Here is a 23,064-nt window from a genome sequence, read left to right as displayed (position 1 = left end):
TAGCGGGGTGAACAGGCAGTGGCTCGGGTGGTTGTTGTCCTTGATGATCTTTATGGCCTTCCTGTAACATCGGGTGGTGTAGGTGTCCTGGAGGGCAGGTAGTTTGCCCCCGGTGATGCGTTGTGCAGACCTCACTACCCTCTGGAGAGCCTTACGGTTGTGGGCGGAGCAGTTGCTGTACCAGGCGGTGATACAGCCCGCCAGGATGCTCTCGATTGTGCATCTGTAGAAGTTTGTGAGTGCTTTTGGTGACAAGCTGAATTTCTTCAGCCTCCTGAGGTTGAAGAGGCGCTGCTGCGCCTTCTTCACGATGCTGTCTGTGTGAGTGGACCAATTCAGTTTGTCTGTGATGTGTATGCCGAGGAACTTAAAACTTGCTACCCTCTCCACTACTGTTCCATCGATGTGGATAGGGGGGTGTTCCCTCTGCTGTTTCCTGAAGTCCACAATCATCTCCTTAGTTTTGTTGATGTTGAGTGTGAGGTTATTTTCCTGACACCACACTCCGAGGGCCCTCACCTCCTCCCTGTAGGCCGTCTCGTCCATGTTGGTAATCAAGCCTACCACTGTTGTGTCGTCCGCAAACTTGATGATTGAGTTGGAGGCGTGCGTGGCCACGCAGTCGTGGGTGAACAGGGAGTACAGGAGAGAGCTCAGAACGCACCCTTGTGGGGCCCCAGTGTTGAGGATCAGCGGGGTGGAGATGTTGTTGCCTACCCTCACCACCTGGGGGCGGCCCGTCAGGAAGCCCAGTACCCAGTTGCATAGGGCGGGGTCGAGACCCAGGGTCTCGAGCTTGATGACGAGCTTGGAGGGTACTATGGTGTTGAATGCCGAGCTGTAGTCGATGAACAGCATTCTCACATAGGTATTCCTCTTGTCCAGATGGGTTAGGGCAGTGTGCAGTGTGGTTATTTAGTCTGCCTGGGAGCAAGACATCCTGGTCCGTGACTGGGCTGGTTTTCTTCTTGTAGTCCGTGATTGACTGTAGACCCTGCCACATACCTCTTGTGTCTGAGCCGTTGAATTGAGATTCTACTTTGTCTCTATACTGACGCTTAGCTTGTTTGATAGCCTTGCGGAGGGAATAGCTGCACTGTTTGTATTCGGTCATGTTACCAGTCACCTTGCCCTGATTAAAAGCAGTGGTTCGCGCTTTCAGTTTCACGCGAATGCTGCCATCAATCCACGGTTTCTGGTTAGGGAATGTTTTAATCGTTGCTATGGGAACGACATCTTCAACGCACGTTCTAATGAACTCGCACACCGAATCAGCGTATTCATCAATGTTGTTATCTGACGCAATACGAAACATATCCCAGTCCACGTGATGGAAGCAGTCTTGGAGTGTGGAGTCAGCTTGGTCGGACCAGCGTTGGACAGACCTCAGCGTGGGAGCTTCTTTTTTTAGTTTCTGTCTGTAGGCAGGGATCAACAAAATGGAGTCGTGGTCAGCTTTTCCGAAAGGAGGGCGGGGCAGGGCCTTATATGCGTCGCGGAAGTTAGAGTAACAATGTTCCAAGGTTTTTCCACCCCTGGTTGCGCAATCGATATGCTGATAAAATTTAGGGAGTCTTGTTTTCAGATTAGCCTTGTTAAAATCCCCAGCTACAATGAATGCAGCCTCCGGATAAATGGATTCCAGTTTGCAAAGAGTCAAATAAAGTTCGTTCAGAGCCATCGATGTGTCTGCTTGGGGGGGATATATACGGCTGTGATTATAATCGAAGAGAATTCTCTTGGTAGATAATGTGGTCGACATTTGATTGTGAGGAATTCTAAATCAGGTGAACAGAAGGATTTGAGTTCCTGTATGTTTCTTTCATCACACCATGTCTCGTTAGCCATAAGGCATACGCCCCCACCCCTCTTCTTACCAGAAAGATGTTTGTTTCCCTAGTGAGATGACACCTGTTTCACTACAGCTTGGTGGGAGAAGAAACAAGTGACTTCGACAAATCAAATCAGGCTGAATGTGGACCTCTGGCCTGGTCTTAGGCCCAGTGTCTAACCGACAAACTCCCAAGCCACTATCTACCCCAAACCTATACTATTCGCCAGGTGTTGGACCTATGGGCTAGCTGGCCCAGCACCTAACCCAAAACACTTCTCTGCTACTCACCAGGAGTTGGCTTGTGGCACCTTGAGCAGCTGGACGAAGCGGTCCAGCAGGGGCATGCAGATGGGCCCCAGCAGCATCTCGAAGCTGGGCTGCATCAACTCCGTCAGGCCCTTCATCAGGCTGCTCTCGCAGCAGTACACCTTGTTGTGGGGCGTCACCATGTATGGGATGAAGCTGTAGTTGGCTGAGCATGTCTGGGGGGAAAAAGCAGAAACAACATTATGGGTTGTGGTGCATGTAGAGTTGGTTTGATGTGTAAGTGTCAGACATGGGTCAAATAGCTAAATATCACAAATACTTTGATTAGTTTGCTCGGTAAAGTCTACCCCAATATGAAGACTGGAGAAATTGAGAACAGCAACAGAGCATCCACCTTACATGCCCTATTGACTGCATGCGCAGGTCCAGAATTATTGGCAACCTTGATAAAAGATGAGCAAAAAAAGACCACATAATAAATAATACAACTAGTGAGCTATATTATAAACAAAAAAAAGAGGAAATTATATTATTTCATACTAATACAATAACTCCGATAAAGTAACAAGGCACTTTTATTTTCCTCCCATTGAGAGGATAACGGCACTGAGTAAATTCGTAAAATGTTTTATGAAATTGGAGAACACATTTGGAGAGATCTTAGACCGCTACTCCATAAAGAATCTTTCCAATTCAAGTACCAATGCCATTTAGCAAACTCCAGGCGTTTACATTTGTAGGATGATATGAAAATAGAGCTCTTTGGCCCGTACACCCGTAGTGGGTTTGGCATCGAAAGAAGAATTCAGAAGCATAAAAGAACCCCATACCTATTGTAAAATATATGGCTGTGGATCATTGATGTTATGGGGCTATTTGGCTTCCACTGGTCCTGGGGCCTAGTTAAGGTTAACGGCATCATGAACTTTACCCAGTACCAGGACATTTTAGCCAAAAACCTGGTTGCCTCTGCCAGGAGGCTGAAAGTTGGCTGCAAGTGGATCTTCCAGCAAGACAATAACCCCAACCACACACATCAACATCCACAAAGAAATTGTTTATTTGACACAAAATCTACATTTTGACTTAAAACTTGTGGTTTGAATTGAAGAGGGCAGTCCATAAGTACAGATGAAGGATATCAAGGATCTGGAAAGATTATGTATGAAGGAATGATCTAAGTTCCCTCCCAATGCGTTCTCCATCTCATAAAACATTTGAGAAAATGTCTCAGTGCCGTTATCCTCGCAAGTGGAGGTATTGAAAGGTATTGAAAACAGGGGTGCCAATAATTGTTTTATTTTTGAGAAAATACATTTTTACTTGTTTATCAAAATCGCTTTCTCTGAGAAATTGTATTGGTATTAAAACATGTAGCATACAATATAGCTCAGTACTTTTGCTAATCTTTATCAAGGGTGCCAATAATTCTGGACCTGACTGTACAATGGGAGGACAGTGGTATGGGCCTTTTTTTGTGTGCTAGTAATTTACCACCCTGATCTGCAGGGACAATGGTGATGTTGTACCCATGGAGAATTGGACATAATGAGTCTGTCTGAAGAGCCGGTGGCCTGGGGGACAGATCCACATCAGTAATTACAATGACATTAGGATCTGACTGACTGAACTGCTCACACTGCCCTCAGGGCAGAGCTGCCCTTAAAACTCCCATTCATGTTGCTCATGGAAATCCAATTCAAACCAGGTCTGTCTTACTACTCTTGTCCAGCTGTATTTGCATGTGGTGTAGAAAGTACCAATAAATCTATCATTGATGTCTGTCATTGTAGTCTGTTATTCACGGTATACTCAACACTCAGCACTAGAAAAGCTTACGTTGATGGATCCTGACCAAATTATACTAGAAGTAAAAAAAAATTTAAAAAAAGGGATTTTGCTGATCCGCGTCAGTTGTGCTGCCCAGATGCATCCTGAGTCTGCACAGTCAGTGGATATTTGAATCTCTCTGTATCACTTTGATCTTCAAGTACACCCCCGGGATGCTTTGCTACTCACGCTTGTAACAAAAGGAAGTGAACAGAGGGTTAAGTTCTGCCTGTAGAAATTGGAAGGATCCACAGTAAAACGGCTTCCTCTTCTCCAATCATATGTTTTTTTTATGACATCACTAGTCATGCCATAACTTTCCAAAATAATCTGTGGCGGCTTGTCACGGCTAGGTGCACAGATTACGACATCCTTCCTGTACTATACTGAGCCACACACTCAGTGTGAGTCATGGCCCGGCGGATCACATGATGACAACACATCATAATAAATGTTTTAGTCGCCAGGGGCCGTCCTTCGCTCCGGCAACCCCAGCAGCACCTGTCTTTGAGCCTCATTAGATTCTTGTTTGTGACTGTATTAGGTAATAGTAGGTGGCACGCAGGGCCACAAAACAACAATCTTAAGGAGCAGAGAGGGACTGAAAACTGGGGTTGTGTCCCAAAATCGCACCCTATTTTCTACATAGTGCACTACATATGGGCTCTGGACAAAAAGTAGTGCACTATATAGGGAATACATACCGTGCCATTTGGGACTTAGCCGGGGTGTTAGCACGTTATGGTAATTAAGGAGTTAAATATCAGTCAGGTAGTACAGGATTAACCTATTCATAAAGGGGGAGGGGTAGACGGTGATAAGTAGTGTGTGTGAGTAATGACTTAACATTAATCGTTAGCCCTAATACCTGTATGACCGCCCGGCTGGCTGCAGCCATAAAACAATCCAGGAATTTGTTCTGATTAGTGGTGTACCATGTGATATAAGCCCTTGGTCAGAGTGCCACTAATGTGTCATATCCTTCTGGGGCGTGGCGTGTTTGTTCTCTCAGAGCAGAGAGAAGGGGCGTGGTGTGTAGATACAACTAGAGAAAGACAGTCAGTCACGGATGGCGGCAGTGGACTCTCACTGTAATGCAGGCTCTGTCGCAACACACCGATCAGCCATCAACCTGCTTCCTGGAGCACCAAGCCACCTTATTCCACTCCGTAAAGTCAATTACGCCAGCTAAGCTTGAGGAGGGCAACCCTGTCGCTCCCATTAGCCCTATAGGCAGCACCAGCCCGGCAGGCGGCTCATAGCTGCTGAGGAGGCCCCCTGTCCATGCCCTTTCCTCAACCTCACAGCTTTTTCCCCCCTCATGCCACAGTGCATCAATGTCACCATATTGTATTATTCTGTATAAGAAAGCCAGACAGCCAGACAGACACAGACAAACGGACAGTGTGGTGCCTCCTTGTCTGACCTGGCTATCACTAGGCAGAAGGAGTGGCAGACACTGTTACAGACGGCAGGAAGGCAGGAAATCGGAAATGAGAGTCAACTCATTCTCTCGTTTTCTCTCTGCTTTCCAAAGCACCCCAGTCACCCTGGTGATAAAGCTTGCCTGTCAACCAAGTACAGCTATTCTGGAAAGCTCTCTGAGTAAGGGGAAATGCTTTAGTTTACTGTACACACAGCAGAATGCACAAAGCCAAACTAGAGGGATAGTGAACTGGGTAATGAAAAGTGTTTGATGTTAGCAGCGATGGCTGCTTTGCTGAATGTTGGCATGAATAAAAATCAGTTTATTGCATTTACCTTCACACAGGAAATGTGAAAGAAGGAAGAGATAAGAGAGGTGTGCCATTAACAACTTTGAAATAGAGACACAGTGTTTAGTTTGTGCACTTACAGTGTTCTTCTGGCAAACGATCTCCTGCAAGAGAAAAAGAGAAACGTCAATACTGCACTGTGGATAGATAATCACAAAACATTACATTGGTCATAGTTCACTAGAGCGATCCTTAAGTCAAGCTATAAATGGACTCCTGCACTTGCAAACAAAACCAGTGGAAACGCGGATACGTCAGCACTAACATTTCATTTTGCGGTGCCGTATTGTGCAGGCTAAGGGCCAGAAAACAACCATGGAGATATTAAACATGGCAAAAGGGCACTTTAAAAAGAGGATGAGCCTTAGCACTTGTACACAATGGAGTCTCTTTATTCTAAACAATCTATAACGGTTAACACAGCAGCCATTGTTACTCTTAACCCTCAATAAGGGAGCTGGTACTGTTTGAAGACTGCAGGCTGATAGTGATATGTTAACACCACCACAGAAAGGCATTTTTGTTTTTTTTACTGCAGGGTGTAGTTAAGATGGAGGATATAGTTTATCAAGATTACAGGCATAATATCTATGTTCGGGTACACTTTGTAAAAATATGACTTATTCTTTGAGGAATTTACGACAATTTCAAAAGATTGCAATGCTTTTTTTAAATGTCAATGACAGTGGCAGAGCAGAGCAGGTCACAGGAGTGTGTGGGGTATCTTGGTTTCTGCATATATACGCACAAGAAACCATCATCTCCCCTCCCCCTCATTCTCTCACTTGCATACCTTTGTTGTTGTTGGTGGCGGTCATTGATAGGGGATTCCCGTGTGACTGCAAGGCCCTCTCACTTTTCAAACCAATTTAGGCTAATGTTAACTCGACTGTGCATTCATCGCCTGACAGACTCAGGGCCAAAAGGTTAAAGGTCCATTGCAGCCATTTAAAAAAAAAAAAGATCAATATCAAATCATCTCTGGGTAACTACTATGCACCTTACTGTGATTGTTTTCAATTCAAATGGTCAAAAGTAACAAATTGCTTCTTAGCAAAGAGCTGAGCAAGAATTTTGCTATGACTGTGTGCGAGGTGTCTGAGTGGGGAAGGGAAAAACTGAAAACTAGCTGTTATTGGCAGAGAGGTTTTAGCTAAATTAACAGCTCTTACACGTAAAGGGCATTATCATAATTTTCACAATTTCACAGTATTATTCCAACCTTGTGTGGAAATGTATCCACTGAACAAAAATTATAAACGCAACATCCAACAATTTCAAAAGATTTTACTGAGTTACAGTTCATATTAGGAAATCAGTCAATTGAAATCAATTCATTAGGCCCTAATCTATGGATTTCACATGACTGGGAATACAGATGGTCACAGATACCTTTACAAAAAGGTAGGGGGGTGGATAAAAAAAGAACAGTCTGTATCTGGTGTGGTCACCATTTGCCTCATGCAGCGCAACACATCTCCTTCGCATAGAGTTGATAATGCTGTTGATTGTGGCCTGTGGAATGTTGTCCCACTCCTCTTCAATGGTTGTGCGAAGTTGTTGGATATTGGCGGTAACTGGAACATGCTGTCGTGCATGTCGTTCCAGAGCATCCCAAACATGCTCCATGGGTCTGGTGAGTATGTAGGCCATGGAAGAACTGGTATATTTTCAGCTTCCAGGAATTGTGTACAGATCCTTGCGACATGGGGCCGTGCATTATCATGCTGAAACATGCGTTGATGGCTCCAGATGAACGGCACGTCAATGGGCCTCAGGATCTCGATGTACTGCCAAATTCTCTAAAACAATGTTGGAGGCGGCTTACGGTAGAGAAATTAACATTAAATTCTCTCGCAACTGCTCTGGTGGATGTTTCTGCAGTCAGCATGCCAATTGCACACTCCCTCAACACATGAGAAATCTGAGGCATTGTGTTGTGTGACAACTGCACATTTTGGAGTGTTTTCTTTAGTGTCCCCAGCACAAAGTGCACTTGTGTAATGCTGTTTAGTCAGCATCTTAATATGCCACACCTGTCAAATGGATGGATTATCTTGGCAAAGGAGAAATACTCACCAACAGGGATGTAAATCAATTTGTGCACATTTGAGAGAAATATGCTTTTTGTGCATATGGAACATTTCTGGGATCTTTTATGTCAGCTCAAGAAACATGGGACTAACACTTTACATGTTGCATTTATATTTTTGTTCAGTATAGATATAACACAGGTATATCACATTTTTGACTAGACTGGGCCTTTAAATGCCAGGATATGAGTCAGTCTGTCATAAACACATTTCAATGTCGACAACATTCTCTTTTACAAGACTAAAGGGTGAAACAGAGGTAAAGAGGTGCAATGTTAAAATTCTGTGTGTTGATTTTTTTTCTTCAGTCAAAGGCTATTTTTACATAGCCCTAATATCTTATGAAACACACCATATCCTGCCTAGGTGTTAATGCATCTCCCACCAACAAATCACTGATGTGTTTACCTGTCACAACAACACAACAGCAATGACAGCTATTACATGTTCCCCGCACACTCATATTCTAAATATAGACTGTGACCTTGTGCACTTAAAGGCTTAAAAAGTACACAGAGAATAAAAAATAAAATTAGTGCAAAATGTGCAGTTTACCTGTAGGGACTGTAGTGAGTCGGAGTTGGTGTCACAGTACAGGATGATATTGTTGGCCATGCTGAAGCTCTCCCTCACACCTAGGTGGTAGAACAGGGAGGGCTGGCGGAAAGCGTCCGTCATCTCCACTACAGCTATGTCTGGGAGGGACAGAGTAGGCCTGTTAGTAGTCTTAAAGGCCCAATGTAGTCGTTTTTTTCCATCTCCATATCAAATCATTTCTGGGTAACAATTAAGTACCTTACTGTGACTATTTTCAATTAAATGGTCAAACAAAAATGGCTTCTTAGCAAAGAGCAATTCCTCAAGCAAGAATTTTGGGGAGGGGAAAACTGAAAACTAGATGTTATTGGCAGAGAGGTTTGGAACTCTTTCTTATTGGTGTATTAACTAATTTACCACCTGGTGATGTCACCAGGCAGGCCAAAAAATCCATCCCACCAAAGCAGGCTGAAATTTCAGGCGGTCTTTCCAAACAGCTCTTACACTAAAAAGGCATTATCATAATTTTCACAATTTCACAGTATAATTCCAACCTCATAGTTTGGAAATATATATAAAAAGAGAGGAAAATCACATTTGACTGCACTGGGCCTTTAACACTGAACAACTGCCTGTAGTATAACATATTTTAAGCCTACAACATCTTGTACTAGTTTCGTCACATTTACCACAGTTTGTTTAGGTTTCATATGAAATCAGATTGATGGGACAATAATGGCCTGTACAGTTGTTTTGGACTGAAGTAGAATATTTAATTTGCCCAAATGGTCTTTTTTAGGCCAGACTGTGAAACATCACTAAATCTTCCAAAATAAAAGGCCAAAATAACATTGTCTGGTAGGAGGCCTGGGGTGGGGTTCTTCCAGAAGCCCCTCTGGTAGCTCACACTGACTGATAACTGCACAAACAAAACTGTGCTAGAACTGTGATGCAGTGTTTTGTAATGACAGAGCTCTCCAGAGTGATAACATTTAACAGACCCACCGCACCTTTTCATGTGCTTCCAGGTTTCCCCTTCCATGTCAACATACACATTACATATAGCTTAGTATAGAGCTTTTCTTCCCTTCCAATGGAGCTCCCTTTAACTGTAATACCTGGGTTCCAGTCCACTACAAACCCAATGCTATTCTCACTCATTGAGAACCAAACATCCACACAGACAGCCAACACCACAGGGATAATCAAAGCAAACAAGCAATCTATTTGAATGTACATTCTAGTGTGTGTGTGCTGCTGTGTTGTTATACAAAAACAAGGTCCCAGTGGAGACAGCCTGGCTTGTTTTAGCAAAATGTTCATTTTCATAGGGCCAGTCCCCCCAGGCAAGAGCGCAGTTCCTCCCACTCAGCAAGGACATGTAAATGCCACCAGGAAGTTGTTTCTTCTTACTGGGTCTTAAAGGCTCTGTTCAGGTCACACATGTTCATTACAACCCGAGAAGAAGTGTTGTACAGTGGGGAGAACAAGTATTTGATACACTACCGATTTTGCAGGTTTTCCTACTTACAAAGCATGTAGAGGTCTGTAATTTTTATCATAGGTACACTTCAACTGTGAGAGACGAAAAATCACATTGTATGATTTTTAAGTAATTAATTTGCATTTTATTGCATGACATAAGTATTTGATCACCTACCAACCAGTAAGAATTCCGGCTCTCACAGACCTGTTAGTTTTTCTTTAAGAAGCACTCCTGTTCTCCACTCATTACCTGTATTAACTGCACCTGTTTGAACTCGTTACCTGTATAAAGGACACCTGTCCACACACTCAATCAAACAGACTCCAACCTCTCCACAATGGCCAAGACCAGAGAGCTGTGTAAGGACATCAGGGTTCAATTGTAGACCTGCACAAGGCTGGGATGGGCTACAGGACAATAGGCAAGCAGCTTGGTGAGAAGGCAATAACTGTTGGCGCAATTATTAGAAAATGGAAGAAGTTCAAGATGACGGTCAATCACCCTCGGTCTGGGGCTCCATGCAAGATCTCACCTCGTGGGGCATCAATGATCATGAGGAAGGTGAGGGATCAGCCCAGAACTACACGGCAGGACCTGGTCAATGACCTGAAGAGATCTGGGACCACAGTCTCAAAGAAAACCATTAGTAACACACTACCCGTCATGGATTAAAATCCTGCAGCACACGCAAGGTCCCCCTGCTCAAACCAGCGCATGTCCAGGCCCGTCTGAAGTTTGCCAATGAGCATCTGGATGATCCAGAGGAGGAATGGGAGAAGGTCATGTGGTCTGATGAGACAAAAATAGAGCTTTTTGGTCTAAACTCCACTCGCCGTGTTTGGAGGAAGAAGAAGGATGAGTACAACCCCAAGAACACCATCCCAACCGTGAAGCATGGAGGTGGAAACATCATTCTCTGGGGATGCTTTTCTGCAAAGGGGACAGGACGACTGCACCGTATTGAGGGGAGGATGGATGGGGCCATGTATCGCGAGATCTTGGCCAACAACCTCCTTCCCTCAGTAAGAGCATTGAAGATGGGTCGTGGCTGGGTCTTCCAGCATGACAACGACCCGAAACACACAGCCAGGGCAACTAAGGAGTGGCTGGTGTAAAGCACTGCATCGCAGTGCTAGCGGTGCCACTACATATCCGGGTTTCAATCCCGGGCTGTGTCGCAGCAGGCCGCGACCGGGAGACCCATGAGGCGGCCTACAATTTGCCCAGCATCGTCCGGGTTAGGGGAGGGTTTGGCCGGCCGGGATGTCCCTGTCCCATCGTGTTCTAGCGACTCCTGTCGCGGGCCGTGCGCATGCACACTCACACGGTCGCCAGTTGTACGGTGTTTCCTCCAACACATTAGTGTGGCTGGCTTCCGGGTTAAGCGAGCACTGTGTCAAGAAGCAGTGCGGCTTGGCAGGGTCGTGTTTCAGAGGATGCATGGCTCTCGACCTTTGCCTCTCCCGAGTCCGTCCGGGAGTTGCAGCGATAGGACAAGACTGTAACTACCAATTAGATATCACGAAAATGGGGTAAAAATATATATATATATAAACAATGATATGTGCCTTCACAGAGGTTGACCTTTCAAGTGAGCACTTAAATCCCCTTAATTAGCCATCACTGAGACAACAGTTCCCTCTAAACTGCGTGCGTGCACTGGGCACGCAGTGGCCCAGAGACTGCCACGCAGCTCCCCCAGGACTGCAGCACAGGCACAGAAGAAAAATCAGAGCCCAGTTAACACTATCAAGGTTTCCCTTTACTGTGGCAATTGTGATCAAATCAACGCAATATTAGGCACTTTCAGTGCAACATACCAACATACCAAAACAAAACGAACTATGCAAGACATTTTGTTGTAGGCAGAAAGCATCTGAGTAGGATTCTACTGTGCACGACTCAGCCTGCACTCTACACAGACCGTGCGGCATAGCCAATCAGAGCTGCAGTAGGCCTAAATGCATATAGACCATTGCCAAATATGGATCTGTGCCATTTACTTGAATTGGAGTGCTGTGATCATGAGTAGACGAGCTTGTTTTGAGATCAAAGCAAGAGCTGCATGTAGCCGCATGTGCATATTTTGTTCATATCCTTTGCTAGTTAGTGAGTTACGAGCCCAGTTATAGATCATTTGAAGTCAGCAATAGGGGAGTGATTGCTTCCTACAAGAGCACAAAATGTGTGCATTTCCTGACATCTTTCAAAAGCTAGTCAGGTAAAGAGCTTTTTCTTTTGTCTTAAAGGGGCAATGTTAAAGGCAGAGGGTAGCTTAATTTGTCTGATTCTCTGCAATAATGTTAAGTGGACAAGTGGATAAACAGGCTAATGTCAAGCCCTGCATGTTTTTTTTCAAGTCTCATGGAATGTAGGCCTACATTGAACACCACACATTATCTGCTACTGTAGGCTGAATGATATAACAGCTATTTCCATGTTAAAATGTTATGGGATTCATTTTCTCCATTGTTGTTGATGGTAGGCCACTCTGGTAGGCCTGCCTACATTAAGATCAAGTAGCCACAGTAGCCAACTTGGCCACTGTTAAAACTGCAACTTAAAGTCGGTACAGCCTCAGTGTTCACAGTAAACGTAAAATTAAAGGGACCATTGCTTGAGACTGAGTCCCTGTTACAGACATACGCAATAGGAAATAAAACGATAATTGTTATGCTGAAGACAATACAGATCATGCAAAAGATCAGAGACTGCTGATGTACAGTGAGTATGAATACTGGATGAGGTCAAATGCCAGCATCTCCTCATTCCAGATAGTACAGGCTTGCTGTTGAATAATATATTACGGGACTCATTTATCCGCTAGCAGAGGGGCCCCCATCAATATTACATTTGAGAGATGTGTTAATGTGAAAAGACCAGAGAACTGCTGTCACGTCCTGACCTTAGTTCCTTTGTTAGGTCTCTATTTTGGTTTGGTCAGGGCGTGAGTTGGGGTGGGCATTCTATGTTTTGTGTTCTATGTTTTCTATTTTGTATGTGTTTGGCCTAGTATGGTTCCCAATCGGAGGCAGCTGGCAATCGTTGTCTCTGATTGAGAACCATACTTAGGCAGCCTGTTTTCCCACTATGGGTTGTGGGTAGTTATTTTCTGTTTAGTGTGTGTTGCACCTGACGGAGCTGTTTCGGTTGTGCCTTTTGTTACTTTGTCATCTAGTGTTCAGTTATATTTAATAAAATGCCGAACATGTACAACGCTGCACCTTGGTCCTCACCTTCTTCCACCAACGACGGCCGTTACAACTGCAAATGTTTGATACCAGTAGTGGAGGCATCCATCTGTGTAGAAGTTAGAACGTCACAGACACTTCTATGAGGAAACGGGTGGGGTACATACCGCGCTATCCTTGGAAGCCTCTGCCTTGTATAGGATTAGTTATGAGCCAGGGGAAAATATTAGCTTACATAGGGCAGGGCTTATATGAATGATGCTTTAGGTGGAAAATGTGGTGGACGCAGAGAATGAGAGTCTTGTGCTAGAGAGTAAGAGGAGACATGAGTGGCCTCTTTGACTTAAGAGCTCCTCAGCTCTCAGCTGACAACACTGAGGTGTCTGGCGAGGCATGATGCAGTACTGTACACTTGACTGCATTATGCACATTTGTACTGGCACTTTGTTTTAAAAGTATGGTTTAAAGAGTGCTGGGATATGAGAGACTTGATAGAAAATATTGATTTTGAGTTTAGGGAATAGATGCAGCATCAATGGGTTATAAGTGTTAGTGGTGATACACTAGCCAATTATCAACAGCCAACTCTCGAAACATGAATAGCTGGTGATAAACAACTCTGCACACAAAAGTGATGTAGGCCATGTACGCAAGTCCTTGTTTTTCTGTTGTATTTGAATCCTCAAAACAAGGTTGGAAGTCTCTCAACTGTGACACACGAGCGGTCATAATCTGCCACCCCCTTTGTTGGCACTGCCCATTTCGCAGTGCCAACAGAGGGGGTGGCACATCTCCCCCACTGCTGATCTTTTCCAAAGAACAGAACAGTGAACAACCAAACAGAAGGAGGAAATGGGTCTCTGGGAATAGCGGAGGAACATTGTGTGAGTTCTTGGTGCCCTTGCCTTTTACTGAGTACTATTCTCTGACGTCTATCCATTTACTGACAGAAAAAAAAAGAAGTTTCATTTCCCTTCTCAGAACAACGCACAGACACAACAATGGGTGAGGACAGACTGCAGCTCTTATTCATACTCTGTGTCTTCAACTATTCCTTGAACTTGACAGCCACCGCTGCAGTCGTGACTCCCGGTAATACAGCGTTGAATATATCTAAGACCGATGCTCTTTTCACTAAGCACTTTACTGATGCTTATTCTGACGAACAACACTAAATCATTCAGAGAACCCCCCCCAAAAAAGGCTGAGTCATCCTTGGGAGCAATTTCCAAATGCCTGAAGGTACCACGTTCATTTGTACAATCAATAGTACGCAAGTATAAACACCATGGGACCATGCAGCCATCATACTGCTCAGGAAGGAGATGTGTTCTGTCTCCTTGAGATGAACGTACTTTGGTGTGAAAAGTGCAAATCTATCCCAGAACAACAGGAAAGGACCTTGTGAAGATGCTGGAGGAAACAGGTACAAAAGTATCTATATCCACAGAAAAACTAATTCTATATCGACATAACGTGAAAGGCCTCTCAGCAAGGAAGGAACCACTGCTCCAAAACCGCCATTAAAAAGTCAGACTACGGTTCCTGTATCTCAGAAACGCCCGCCTTCCTGGGCTTTTTCACGCACAACAGTCTTTAGGATTTACCGAGAATGGTGCGACAAACAAAAAATATCCAGTCAGCAGCAGTCCTGTGGTCGAAAACAGCTCGTTGATGAGAGAGGTCAAAGGAGAATGGCAAGAATCATGCAAGCGAACAGGCGGGCCACAAACAAACGGCACAATACAACAGTGGTGTGCAGAATGGCATCTCGGAACGCACAACTCGTCGGTCCTTGTCGACCACACTGGTTTCTACTCCTATCAGCTAAAAACAAGAAGAAGCGGCTTTTAGTGGACACGTGATCACCAACACTGGACAATTGAGGAGTGGAAAAACATTGCCTGGTCCAACGAATCCCGGTTCCGGTTGCGTCATGCTGGTGGCAGAGTCAGGATTTGGCATCAGCAGCATGAGTCCAAGGCCCCATCGTTCCTGGTGTCAATGGTACAGGCTGGTGGCGGTAGTTTAATGATGTGGGGAATGTTTTCCTGGCACACGTTAGCTCCCTTGATACCAATTGAGCAATGTTTCTAGTCCCCAAAGAATTCAGGCTGTTCTAGAGGCAAAGGGGGGTCTGACCTGGTACTAAATGGGTGTACCTAATAAACTGCGTGTCTTTATGTATGCAAATGTTGACATGCAAGAAAAACTGTAAGAGTAACGTTACATTCCCATATTTAATTCATATTTTGAAGATCTCAAGCGTATCCCCCCCCCAAAATCCTGTAGCTGTACTTCAAGCATATCTTTTGACCACCCACAGTGAATAAATGCCAGCGAGACATACACAAGATGAGAACACTTGAGAATGTAATTATTTCAGATTGTAGTATGAAAATTCTCAGGCCTTTGTTGAGAATTTCAGCAGTTGGCGTCGCGCCATTGTGGATGGACGATTGAATGACTGAAGCTTAATCATTTATTTCTCAGCACATTCTGCTCAGTGATAATCCATCTATCCATGATCAAACTATGACGGTGTTGAGTGAGAGAAATGTGAACGTCCGCTGCCAGAATTCCAGCAGAGTTCTTGGAGACCTTTATCTGCAGTGTGCTCCGTTCACATTCCATTATGTTTCCCTGCAGTCAAATTGAAGGGGAATTGAAGAGGGAACTACCAGTGCATCATGATGTCCTACAATCAGTCAAGAAAAATCTATGGGACTAATAATCAATTCAAACAAGCATCCAGTGTTGCTAGCTGCTTCCAGGAAGCAATTTAAGCACTCAGACGTGTATTGTTATTTTCAGATCAGGGTTGATTCGCCCATGAAACCAAACCAGTTAAAAGAGGCTTAAAGTGCCCAAATTAGGTTCAGTGTTGTTATGCAAAAACAATGGAAGGAATAAGACACCGTGTTGGTGTTTAAATTGAGCATGTCGTGCCTGATTCTATAAATAACACCAGCCATAAGAAAGAATGCAGGGTACTTTTACAATGGTTAATAAGCTGGTGGGAAGCCTTGCCCAAAAACAAGAAATACTACTTATTTTTTTAGAAATGAGCGCAATATGCAGGAAAGAGACAAACCCCAGCTCTGACTGGAAAGGAGAGTAACTTGTCAATAGCACCAGGGCCTTCGGTAGAAGGAATCCTCGGCATCTGGTAGTTTAGTTTCTGTTCACACTAGCATATTTCAGAGAGTGAGTAGTGAGTGCCATGGCCCAAGGGTAAAGTGTAAGAACAGAATGTGAATTGATCCCAACCAAACTCACAAACACAAGGAGCTGCCTGGTCCCTACAGTGCCAGTTGCCAAGATTGGCCTTATACTTCCTGATTGGCCTCTTGTTAAAGAAACAAACTAAACAGAACTTGTTTTTAACAAGGGCACTTTATGTCTCAACGTAATTCCATTTAACATGAAGGATACTAATATACAAAGTGATCACCTGGCAATAAAGAAATACAGCACCAAGATACCTTTGTGAGGTCACGCAATAGTCTCACCCTGCCAACATCAACAGGTCATAACTACTCCCTTGCCCTACTGCCAACTGCTGCTGGCAAATATGACACCACATACCCAAACTGCAGATAAAACCTGACAGAGTGCTTTGGTCAACCAACACTCTACACCACTCTATTTTTCTGAGGAACACATGGATTTTTTCTCTTCCTTTCCAGTAAAGACTATATTTCCTGGAAAGTAATGTGGTTGGTGATCCAATTTCTCCTGACCTAATGCTTTCTGACCCACATGGGCAGCCAGCGTACACATGAACATGGATAAACAACTTAGTAGACAACCAATAGGAGCAGAGAGTGACAGCTGCCAGCCAGCCAGCCTTCAGGTCAGAGTGCATGTGGGATCTTGTGGTGGAATCCTTTGACAGGGAAAACAATGCTGAATGTGGTGTGTGTAGGCCTATCCTGTAATGTTGAGTGACTGATAACCTTTGAATATACTCTATAGATACTTCTCCAGAATAGAATTCTCTATCAAAGGACACACTCTTGACTATACATTCAATCTTTTGTCTCATGTGATACCACATCGTTTGGGGAGAGTTGTTCCCTCCAGGTGACCTCTACTGTACATCACAACAGTTTGACTGTTTCCTTTATGACAGCCTCCAGTGATATGGTGCTGAAGTTCAGTACTTCATTTCGGGACCAACTGAAATGAGGAGAGACTCTGGGTGAAACATCCAGGCTTTCTTCTCCAGAGATTTACATGGTAGGATTTGGGATGTCATGGATACAGACTCTCAAAAGGACAAACATTTGAGCAACTGAATGGAACACACACTGGGTCCCTGGTGTGAGAAGACACTGTGTACAGGCTTGTCGTCTAGTTCGCACAGTCAGACAGCCAATGGTTCAGTTCAGCCCACAGCGGAGCCACTTTAGCGGAGGAGTAAACAAACACTTATACCAAGGTAATACTGTTCTCGGAATCACCATGGACTCTTAAACACTATTGTCCTCCATCCAAATGACACAGACATGTGGTATAATGATCAACCATGACGGTACTTTCCTGCATGCCATAGCTATGGCTTATACTGCTTCCCGGCACAGTTACAGGTGGTAGTCAGCGCAAGAGAGTTGTCCTTTGGGGACCAACATACAGTAAAGGCAAAGCATTATCCATTTATTTGGATCAATTTTGATCCATTATCCATTGAAAACCATGGCCCCTTTTTTAACAGTAGCCTACGCCACTGGCTCACTTCATTAGGATGGATGTGTGCTTTGACCTTTATCTATTGAGCTGATGGGGTTAGGTCAATAGCCACTGCTGTGTTTACTCAGCGAGGTCACAACATGTGAACATTTTGTATGGATCTGAACAGCTGTTTGATGTACTGTGAAAATGTGCTTCCACTTGCACATTGCTGATGCACTTATTTACATGTTCTGTGAATGCTCCCTTCTTATGAGGTAAGCACTGTCATTCCGAATGGGGTAGTTCAACTCTTCCAAATAAGGAGTAAAGCGGACAAGCCTCTAGTTCATTGTATACAAAAGCTAGAGTTTTGTTCTCGTTTCTTGTGTTCCATGATTCCATCCCTAACATGTCCTGTTGCAGGAACACGATAAAGAAGTTGGCAATCTTTAAGAAGCTTCTGTCAGTCATCTCAATAAAGCTTGTGTTCATTTAACAGATACAAAAGGGGTTTCTGGGAACTGCTTTCCACCTCCCATTTGAATTATACTGAAAATCCACAGAGGCCCTGTGGAAAATAGCCAAACCAAAAAAAAGGGGGAAAATTTAGTTCTGTTTACACAACCAACAATGTTTTGACAACCGACAATCCTTTAAGCTATGATGTCAGCTAAGTCTATACAACACGTGTGTTTTAACATTTACTTCACTGAGAAAATGCCCTATTGTATTATGGAATATTACCATGGAGAATATGTCATTAGTGTTATTACTGTGTATTTTATGCGTGTCAGGGATACAACTGCATTAGCTATATACAGTTGCGGCCAAAAATATTGGCACCCCTTTCTTGAATAATTCCCTATTTCTTCTAAATTAAGTTGACATTTAAAAAAAAAAGTTTGGTCACCACACAATATTATTAGATTTTCAATATTGCAGAACCAATTTTATTTTTGTAAACTTAAATATACGATTTGAATTGACAAAATAAAGAACAAAAATAATTGGCTCCACAGAACTAGTACTTGGTTGCACAGCATTTGGCCAAGATAATTGCAGACAAATGGTTCTTGTCAATGAGCCTGCTGCACCTTTCTTTTTTTCCCCTCTTTAAAAAAAAATCCCCCCCCTTTTCTCCCCAATTTCGTGGTATCCAATTGTTAGTAGTTACTATCTTGTCTCATCGCTACAACCCCCATACGGGCTCGGGAGAGACGAAGGTCGAAAGCCATGCGTCCTTCGAAACACAACCCAACCAAGCCGCACTGCTTCTTAACACAGCGCGCATCCAACCCGGAAGCCAGCCGCACCAGTGTGTCGGAGGAAACACCTGGCGACCTGGTCAGCGTGCACTGCGCCCGGCCCACACAGGAGTCGCTAGTGCGCGATGAGACAAGGATATCCCTACCGGGCAAACCCTCCCTAACCCGGATGACGCTGGGCCAATTGTACGTCGCCCCATGGTCCTCCCGGTCGCGGCCGGCTGCAACAGAGCCTGGGCTCGAACCCAGAGTCTCTGGTGGCACAGCTAGTACTGCGATGCAGCGCCTTAGACCACTCGGGAGGCCCCTGCTGCACCTTTCTACTGGTAATTTGGACCACTCTTAAGCAGCAAACTGCTGTGCTTAAGGGGCACCCTCCACCAACTGCTGTTTTCAGCTCTCGCCATAGGTTTTGGATATGTTTCAGATCTAGACTCTTTGCTGGCCTCTCCAGAACATTCAAGCATCTCATCTGGGGCAGCAGATAGCCTAGCAGGTAAGAGAGTTGGGCCAGTAACTGAAAGGTTCGAATCCCAGAGCTGACTAGGTGAAGAATATGTCGATGTGCCTTTGAGCAAGGCACTTAACCCTAATTGCTCCTGTAATTCGGATAAGAACATCTGCTAAGTGATTGAAATAAAATAAATGTCTTATTGAACCATTTCTGGGTGCTTTTTGATGTGTGTTTTGGGTTGTTGTCCTGCTGGAAGACCAACAACCTTTAATGGTTCCCCATTTTTTGGACACTAGTTTTAACATTGGACTCCAAATGACCTAATAATCTGCTGTTTCATGATGCCCTGCGCAAGTTCAATGCCCTCAGTACCAGAGCAGCAAAGCAACCCCATAGCATTATCAAACCTTCCAAATACTTGATTGTAGGGAGGGTGTTATTTTCATTGAATGCTTCATTTAGTCATCAGTAAACACAGTGCTGATCTGTATTGCCAAAGAGCTATAATTTTGTTTCATTGGTCCACAGAACATTTCCCCCAGGATTTAGGTTTGTTTAGGTGGGTTTCTGAGAAGTTCAATCAGGATTTATTGTGTCTCTTTCAGCAGTGGGGTCTCCTATATTTACCAATGACCAAATTAAGCATTCAACGAAAAGAACACCCACCGTAAAATCAAACATGGGGAAGGTTTGATAATGCTGTGAGGTTGCTTTTCTGCCTCTTGTACTGGGGGGCATTAAATGTGTGCAAGACATCATGAAATCAGGAGATTATCAAGGTGTTTTAGAGTGCAATGTTCAACCCGCTGTCCAAAAACATTGTATCTGTTGATGGTCGGGGTTTTTCCAGCAAGTCAACAACCCCAAACGCAGATCGAAAGCACCCTGGAATGGTTCAAGAGGGGGGGAAAGACTGTTGGTCAGCAAAGAGCACAGATCTGAATCACACCCATAACCTATGGTGAAAACAGCCGTCGGCGGAGGGAAAAAATATAGCAGTTTTTTGCTGAAGAGTGGGTCAAATAGCTAGTAGAAACGTGCAGCAAGTCCATTGATGGCTACAATAAGCATTTGTTGGCAGTTATTTTGGCCAAAGGCTTTGCAACCAAGTACTAGCTCCGGGGTGCCAATAATCTTATCCATGCCATGTCTTTACAAAAATAAAAATGGTTCTGCGATGTTGAAACTTCAATAACAAGGTGTGGAGACAAGAAAATAGGTGCAAGGGCGCCAATATATCTGGCCGCAACTATACAACTTCAATGTCTCTGCAACATGGTTTGAATACTTTATAGTATGTCCCTCATCATCTCCCATCCTGTATTTCAAACCTTGAGGGTTGGCAAATAGCGTTATAGTTGACCGTACAGTGGACCATAAAATCGACCACGGTACAACATCCAGGTCATCAGCTGCTATTCATATGAAGGAGTGATCCTTGCAAACACACAGTAATACTCATTTTGAAAATCTGACTTTTAAGAAACCCCACTAGGCAACAACACATTTCCATTTGGGTTGAAGGGAAGGAAAAGTGCTTTAATCAAAAGGTTCAGTTCACTTCTGGAGTCTAATGGAAACTCAAACCCCTGCTCATACTTAGCAGAACAATCCATGACGCTCAGGAGGCTCATTTCAGGAGGCACATTTGTGGAGCAAATTAGGCATTCCCCCATTGAGTCTATTCAGTGCTCTATGTGTTCCAGATGAACACAAATGGGTAGGCTATAGGCTATGTAGTGGAAAGAAATATGGAAACTGGGGAGGTTAAATGTAAGGCTTCTAAGCCATGACATGTAAAAATGTTTTCTGCAGTTTTCTGTGTGCTGCTCACAGCAACCACCATGGAAGCCCCATTAGAGCAAGTGGTGTGGCATGTGGATTAATGTGCACCGTAGCCCAATTCCCACCCACAGGAATGTTTATTGAACAGTAGTGAACCTGGTAAATACACTACCGGTCAAATGTTTTAGAACACCTACTCATTCAAAAGTGTCAGAGCAAAGAGTGGCTATTTGAAGAATCTCAAATATAGACTATATTTTGATTTGTTTAACTCTTTTTTTGGTTACTACATGATTCCATATGTGTTATTTCATAGTTTTGATGTCTTCAATATCATTCTACAATGTAGAAAATAGTACAAATAAAGAAAAACCCTTGAATGAGTAGGTGTTCTAAAACGTTTGACCTTATATGAATATCCCCTATGTCATGTGTTGAAGGCTGGGATTTGATGTCTGGGGGTTGATTTGGATGAAAAGACAGTGACAAAAGTAAATATGGTTTGGTTCTGATAGTTTGAGTGCAACATATTCAATAACCCACCTCATGCACTCTGCATGTCATCACCTCTTACCTGCATTATAGAACTGGTCAAGCACACACGTCTCCCCAAAGTCGATCTTTCCAAAATGTATTATTTCTAGTTGACTTCCCACGGACTCGCACGCGTCTTTCAGGCAATGCAGGGCCATGTTCTCTGCGGTGTGCAGTTGAGTGAGCTCGCTGTTGACGACATATGCCACGGTGACGGCCCTGCTTTTACATTTCCCCGTAGATAACAAGCAGCCACTGTCCATCGGACAGCTCAGGATACTCGGACTGATGCTTCCGCTGACCACAGAGTCGTGCCAGAATGTCCCAGCGGCGGGGATGGGGTCACCACAGCCTCTCTCTTCCCGGGAGCCAGCAGATCCCCCGCGGGCAACCTTTGTGTTCGAGCCAGGACTGGAAGAGGGGACCGACAAGGAAATCCCTTCATCTTGACTCATTGTTTTTCAAAGTCTGTTTTGGTTGACAATCCCTCTGTGTTGTTATGGATGCTCCGTTGCCCAACATCTCCATACACCCAAAGTCAACATTACGCACGTTTCCTCACAGACATTCTATACAAAAGGCACGCAAGGAAAATGTCCTTAATGTTTGAAGGTATTTCAACACGGGTAAACCTCCTGTAAATTCATTCCTGGTTTCGCAAGATATTGTGCGATCTGCAATGATCATGAACCAAGATAGTGCGTACTACCACCATTGAAAGACACCGTTACTGTGAAGTCACGACACATAGGCTACTCATATACAGCTAACGATCCTATGGAAAGTACCAGTTACCACTCAATTGCGACATTCTTGCGCGTCGCCAGATCGACTCCACTTAGTTTCCGAAGTTGCGCACTAACACAGGTTTCAATCGTTACAAATCCCACACGAGCTTGTTTTCGGTTGATCCCATCGCCCTAGAAAGCAGATCTGGGTTGCTGTCCAAATCTGTGCAGCCGCGCAATGAATAGCCTATCATCTAGAAACCATTCCCATAGAATAATGAATACCAATGCGAATATTATGTCCAGTCCCTGGACCCTGCCCTATTTCCACTACTATCTTTCCTGCACAGGCTCATGCACACTAGCCTGCGATTGAGCGTTGTTTACGGGGCGGTGACATGACCATATTTGGAACAGTTGGAGCGTATTTCCTCTTAAAGCGACAGTCTGCTATTTTCCAGTAAGAAAATATTTCCAGTCATTTTAACTGATGAATCATATTCCTTGATGTTGAGTAGAAGAGGCTGGTGGGAGGAGCTATTGGAGGACGGGCTCATTGTAATGGAATCAATGGAATGGTGCAAAACACAAAAAACGTAATGGAAACAACT

General features: G+C 44.1%; 1 protein-coding gene across 1 annotated transcript in view; it reads right to left on the bottom strand.

Annotated features, from left to right (window-relative positions):
* Positions 1 to 22,818, bottom strand: part of LOC115139480 (mitogen-activated protein kinase kinase kinase 5-like) — a 64,683-nt gene extending 41,865 nt beyond the window's left edge. Inside the window, exons 1-4 of the mRNA XM_029676941.2 lie at positions 21,766 to 22,818; positions 8,355 to 8,494; positions 5,787 to 5,810; positions 2,123 to 2,316 (exon numbers count right to left, since the gene is read on the bottom strand). Of these exons, the coding sequence (XP_029532801.1) occupies positions 2,123 to 2,316; positions 5,787 to 5,810; positions 8,355 to 8,494; positions 21,766 to 22,180 (773 nt within the window). The 5' untranslated portion in view covers positions 22,181 to 22,818. The remainder of the gene's footprint in view (positions 1 to 2,122; positions 2,317 to 5,786; positions 5,811 to 8,354; positions 8,495 to 21,765) is intronic.
* Between the last annotated feature and the right edge of the window lie 246 nt (positions 22,819 to 23,064).

This window comes from Oncorhynchus nerka, linkage group LG13 (assembly GCF_034236695.1).
Source record: "Oncorhynchus nerka isolate Pitt River linkage group LG13, Oner_Uvic_2.0, whole genome shotgun sequence".
Taxonomy (NCBI): Eukaryota; Metazoa; Chordata; class Actinopteri; order Salmoniformes; family Salmonidae; genus Oncorhynchus; species Oncorhynchus nerka.
The sequence above is the reverse complement of the archived record's forward strand: the minus strand, read 5'-3'. Positions and strand labels throughout refer to the sequence as shown.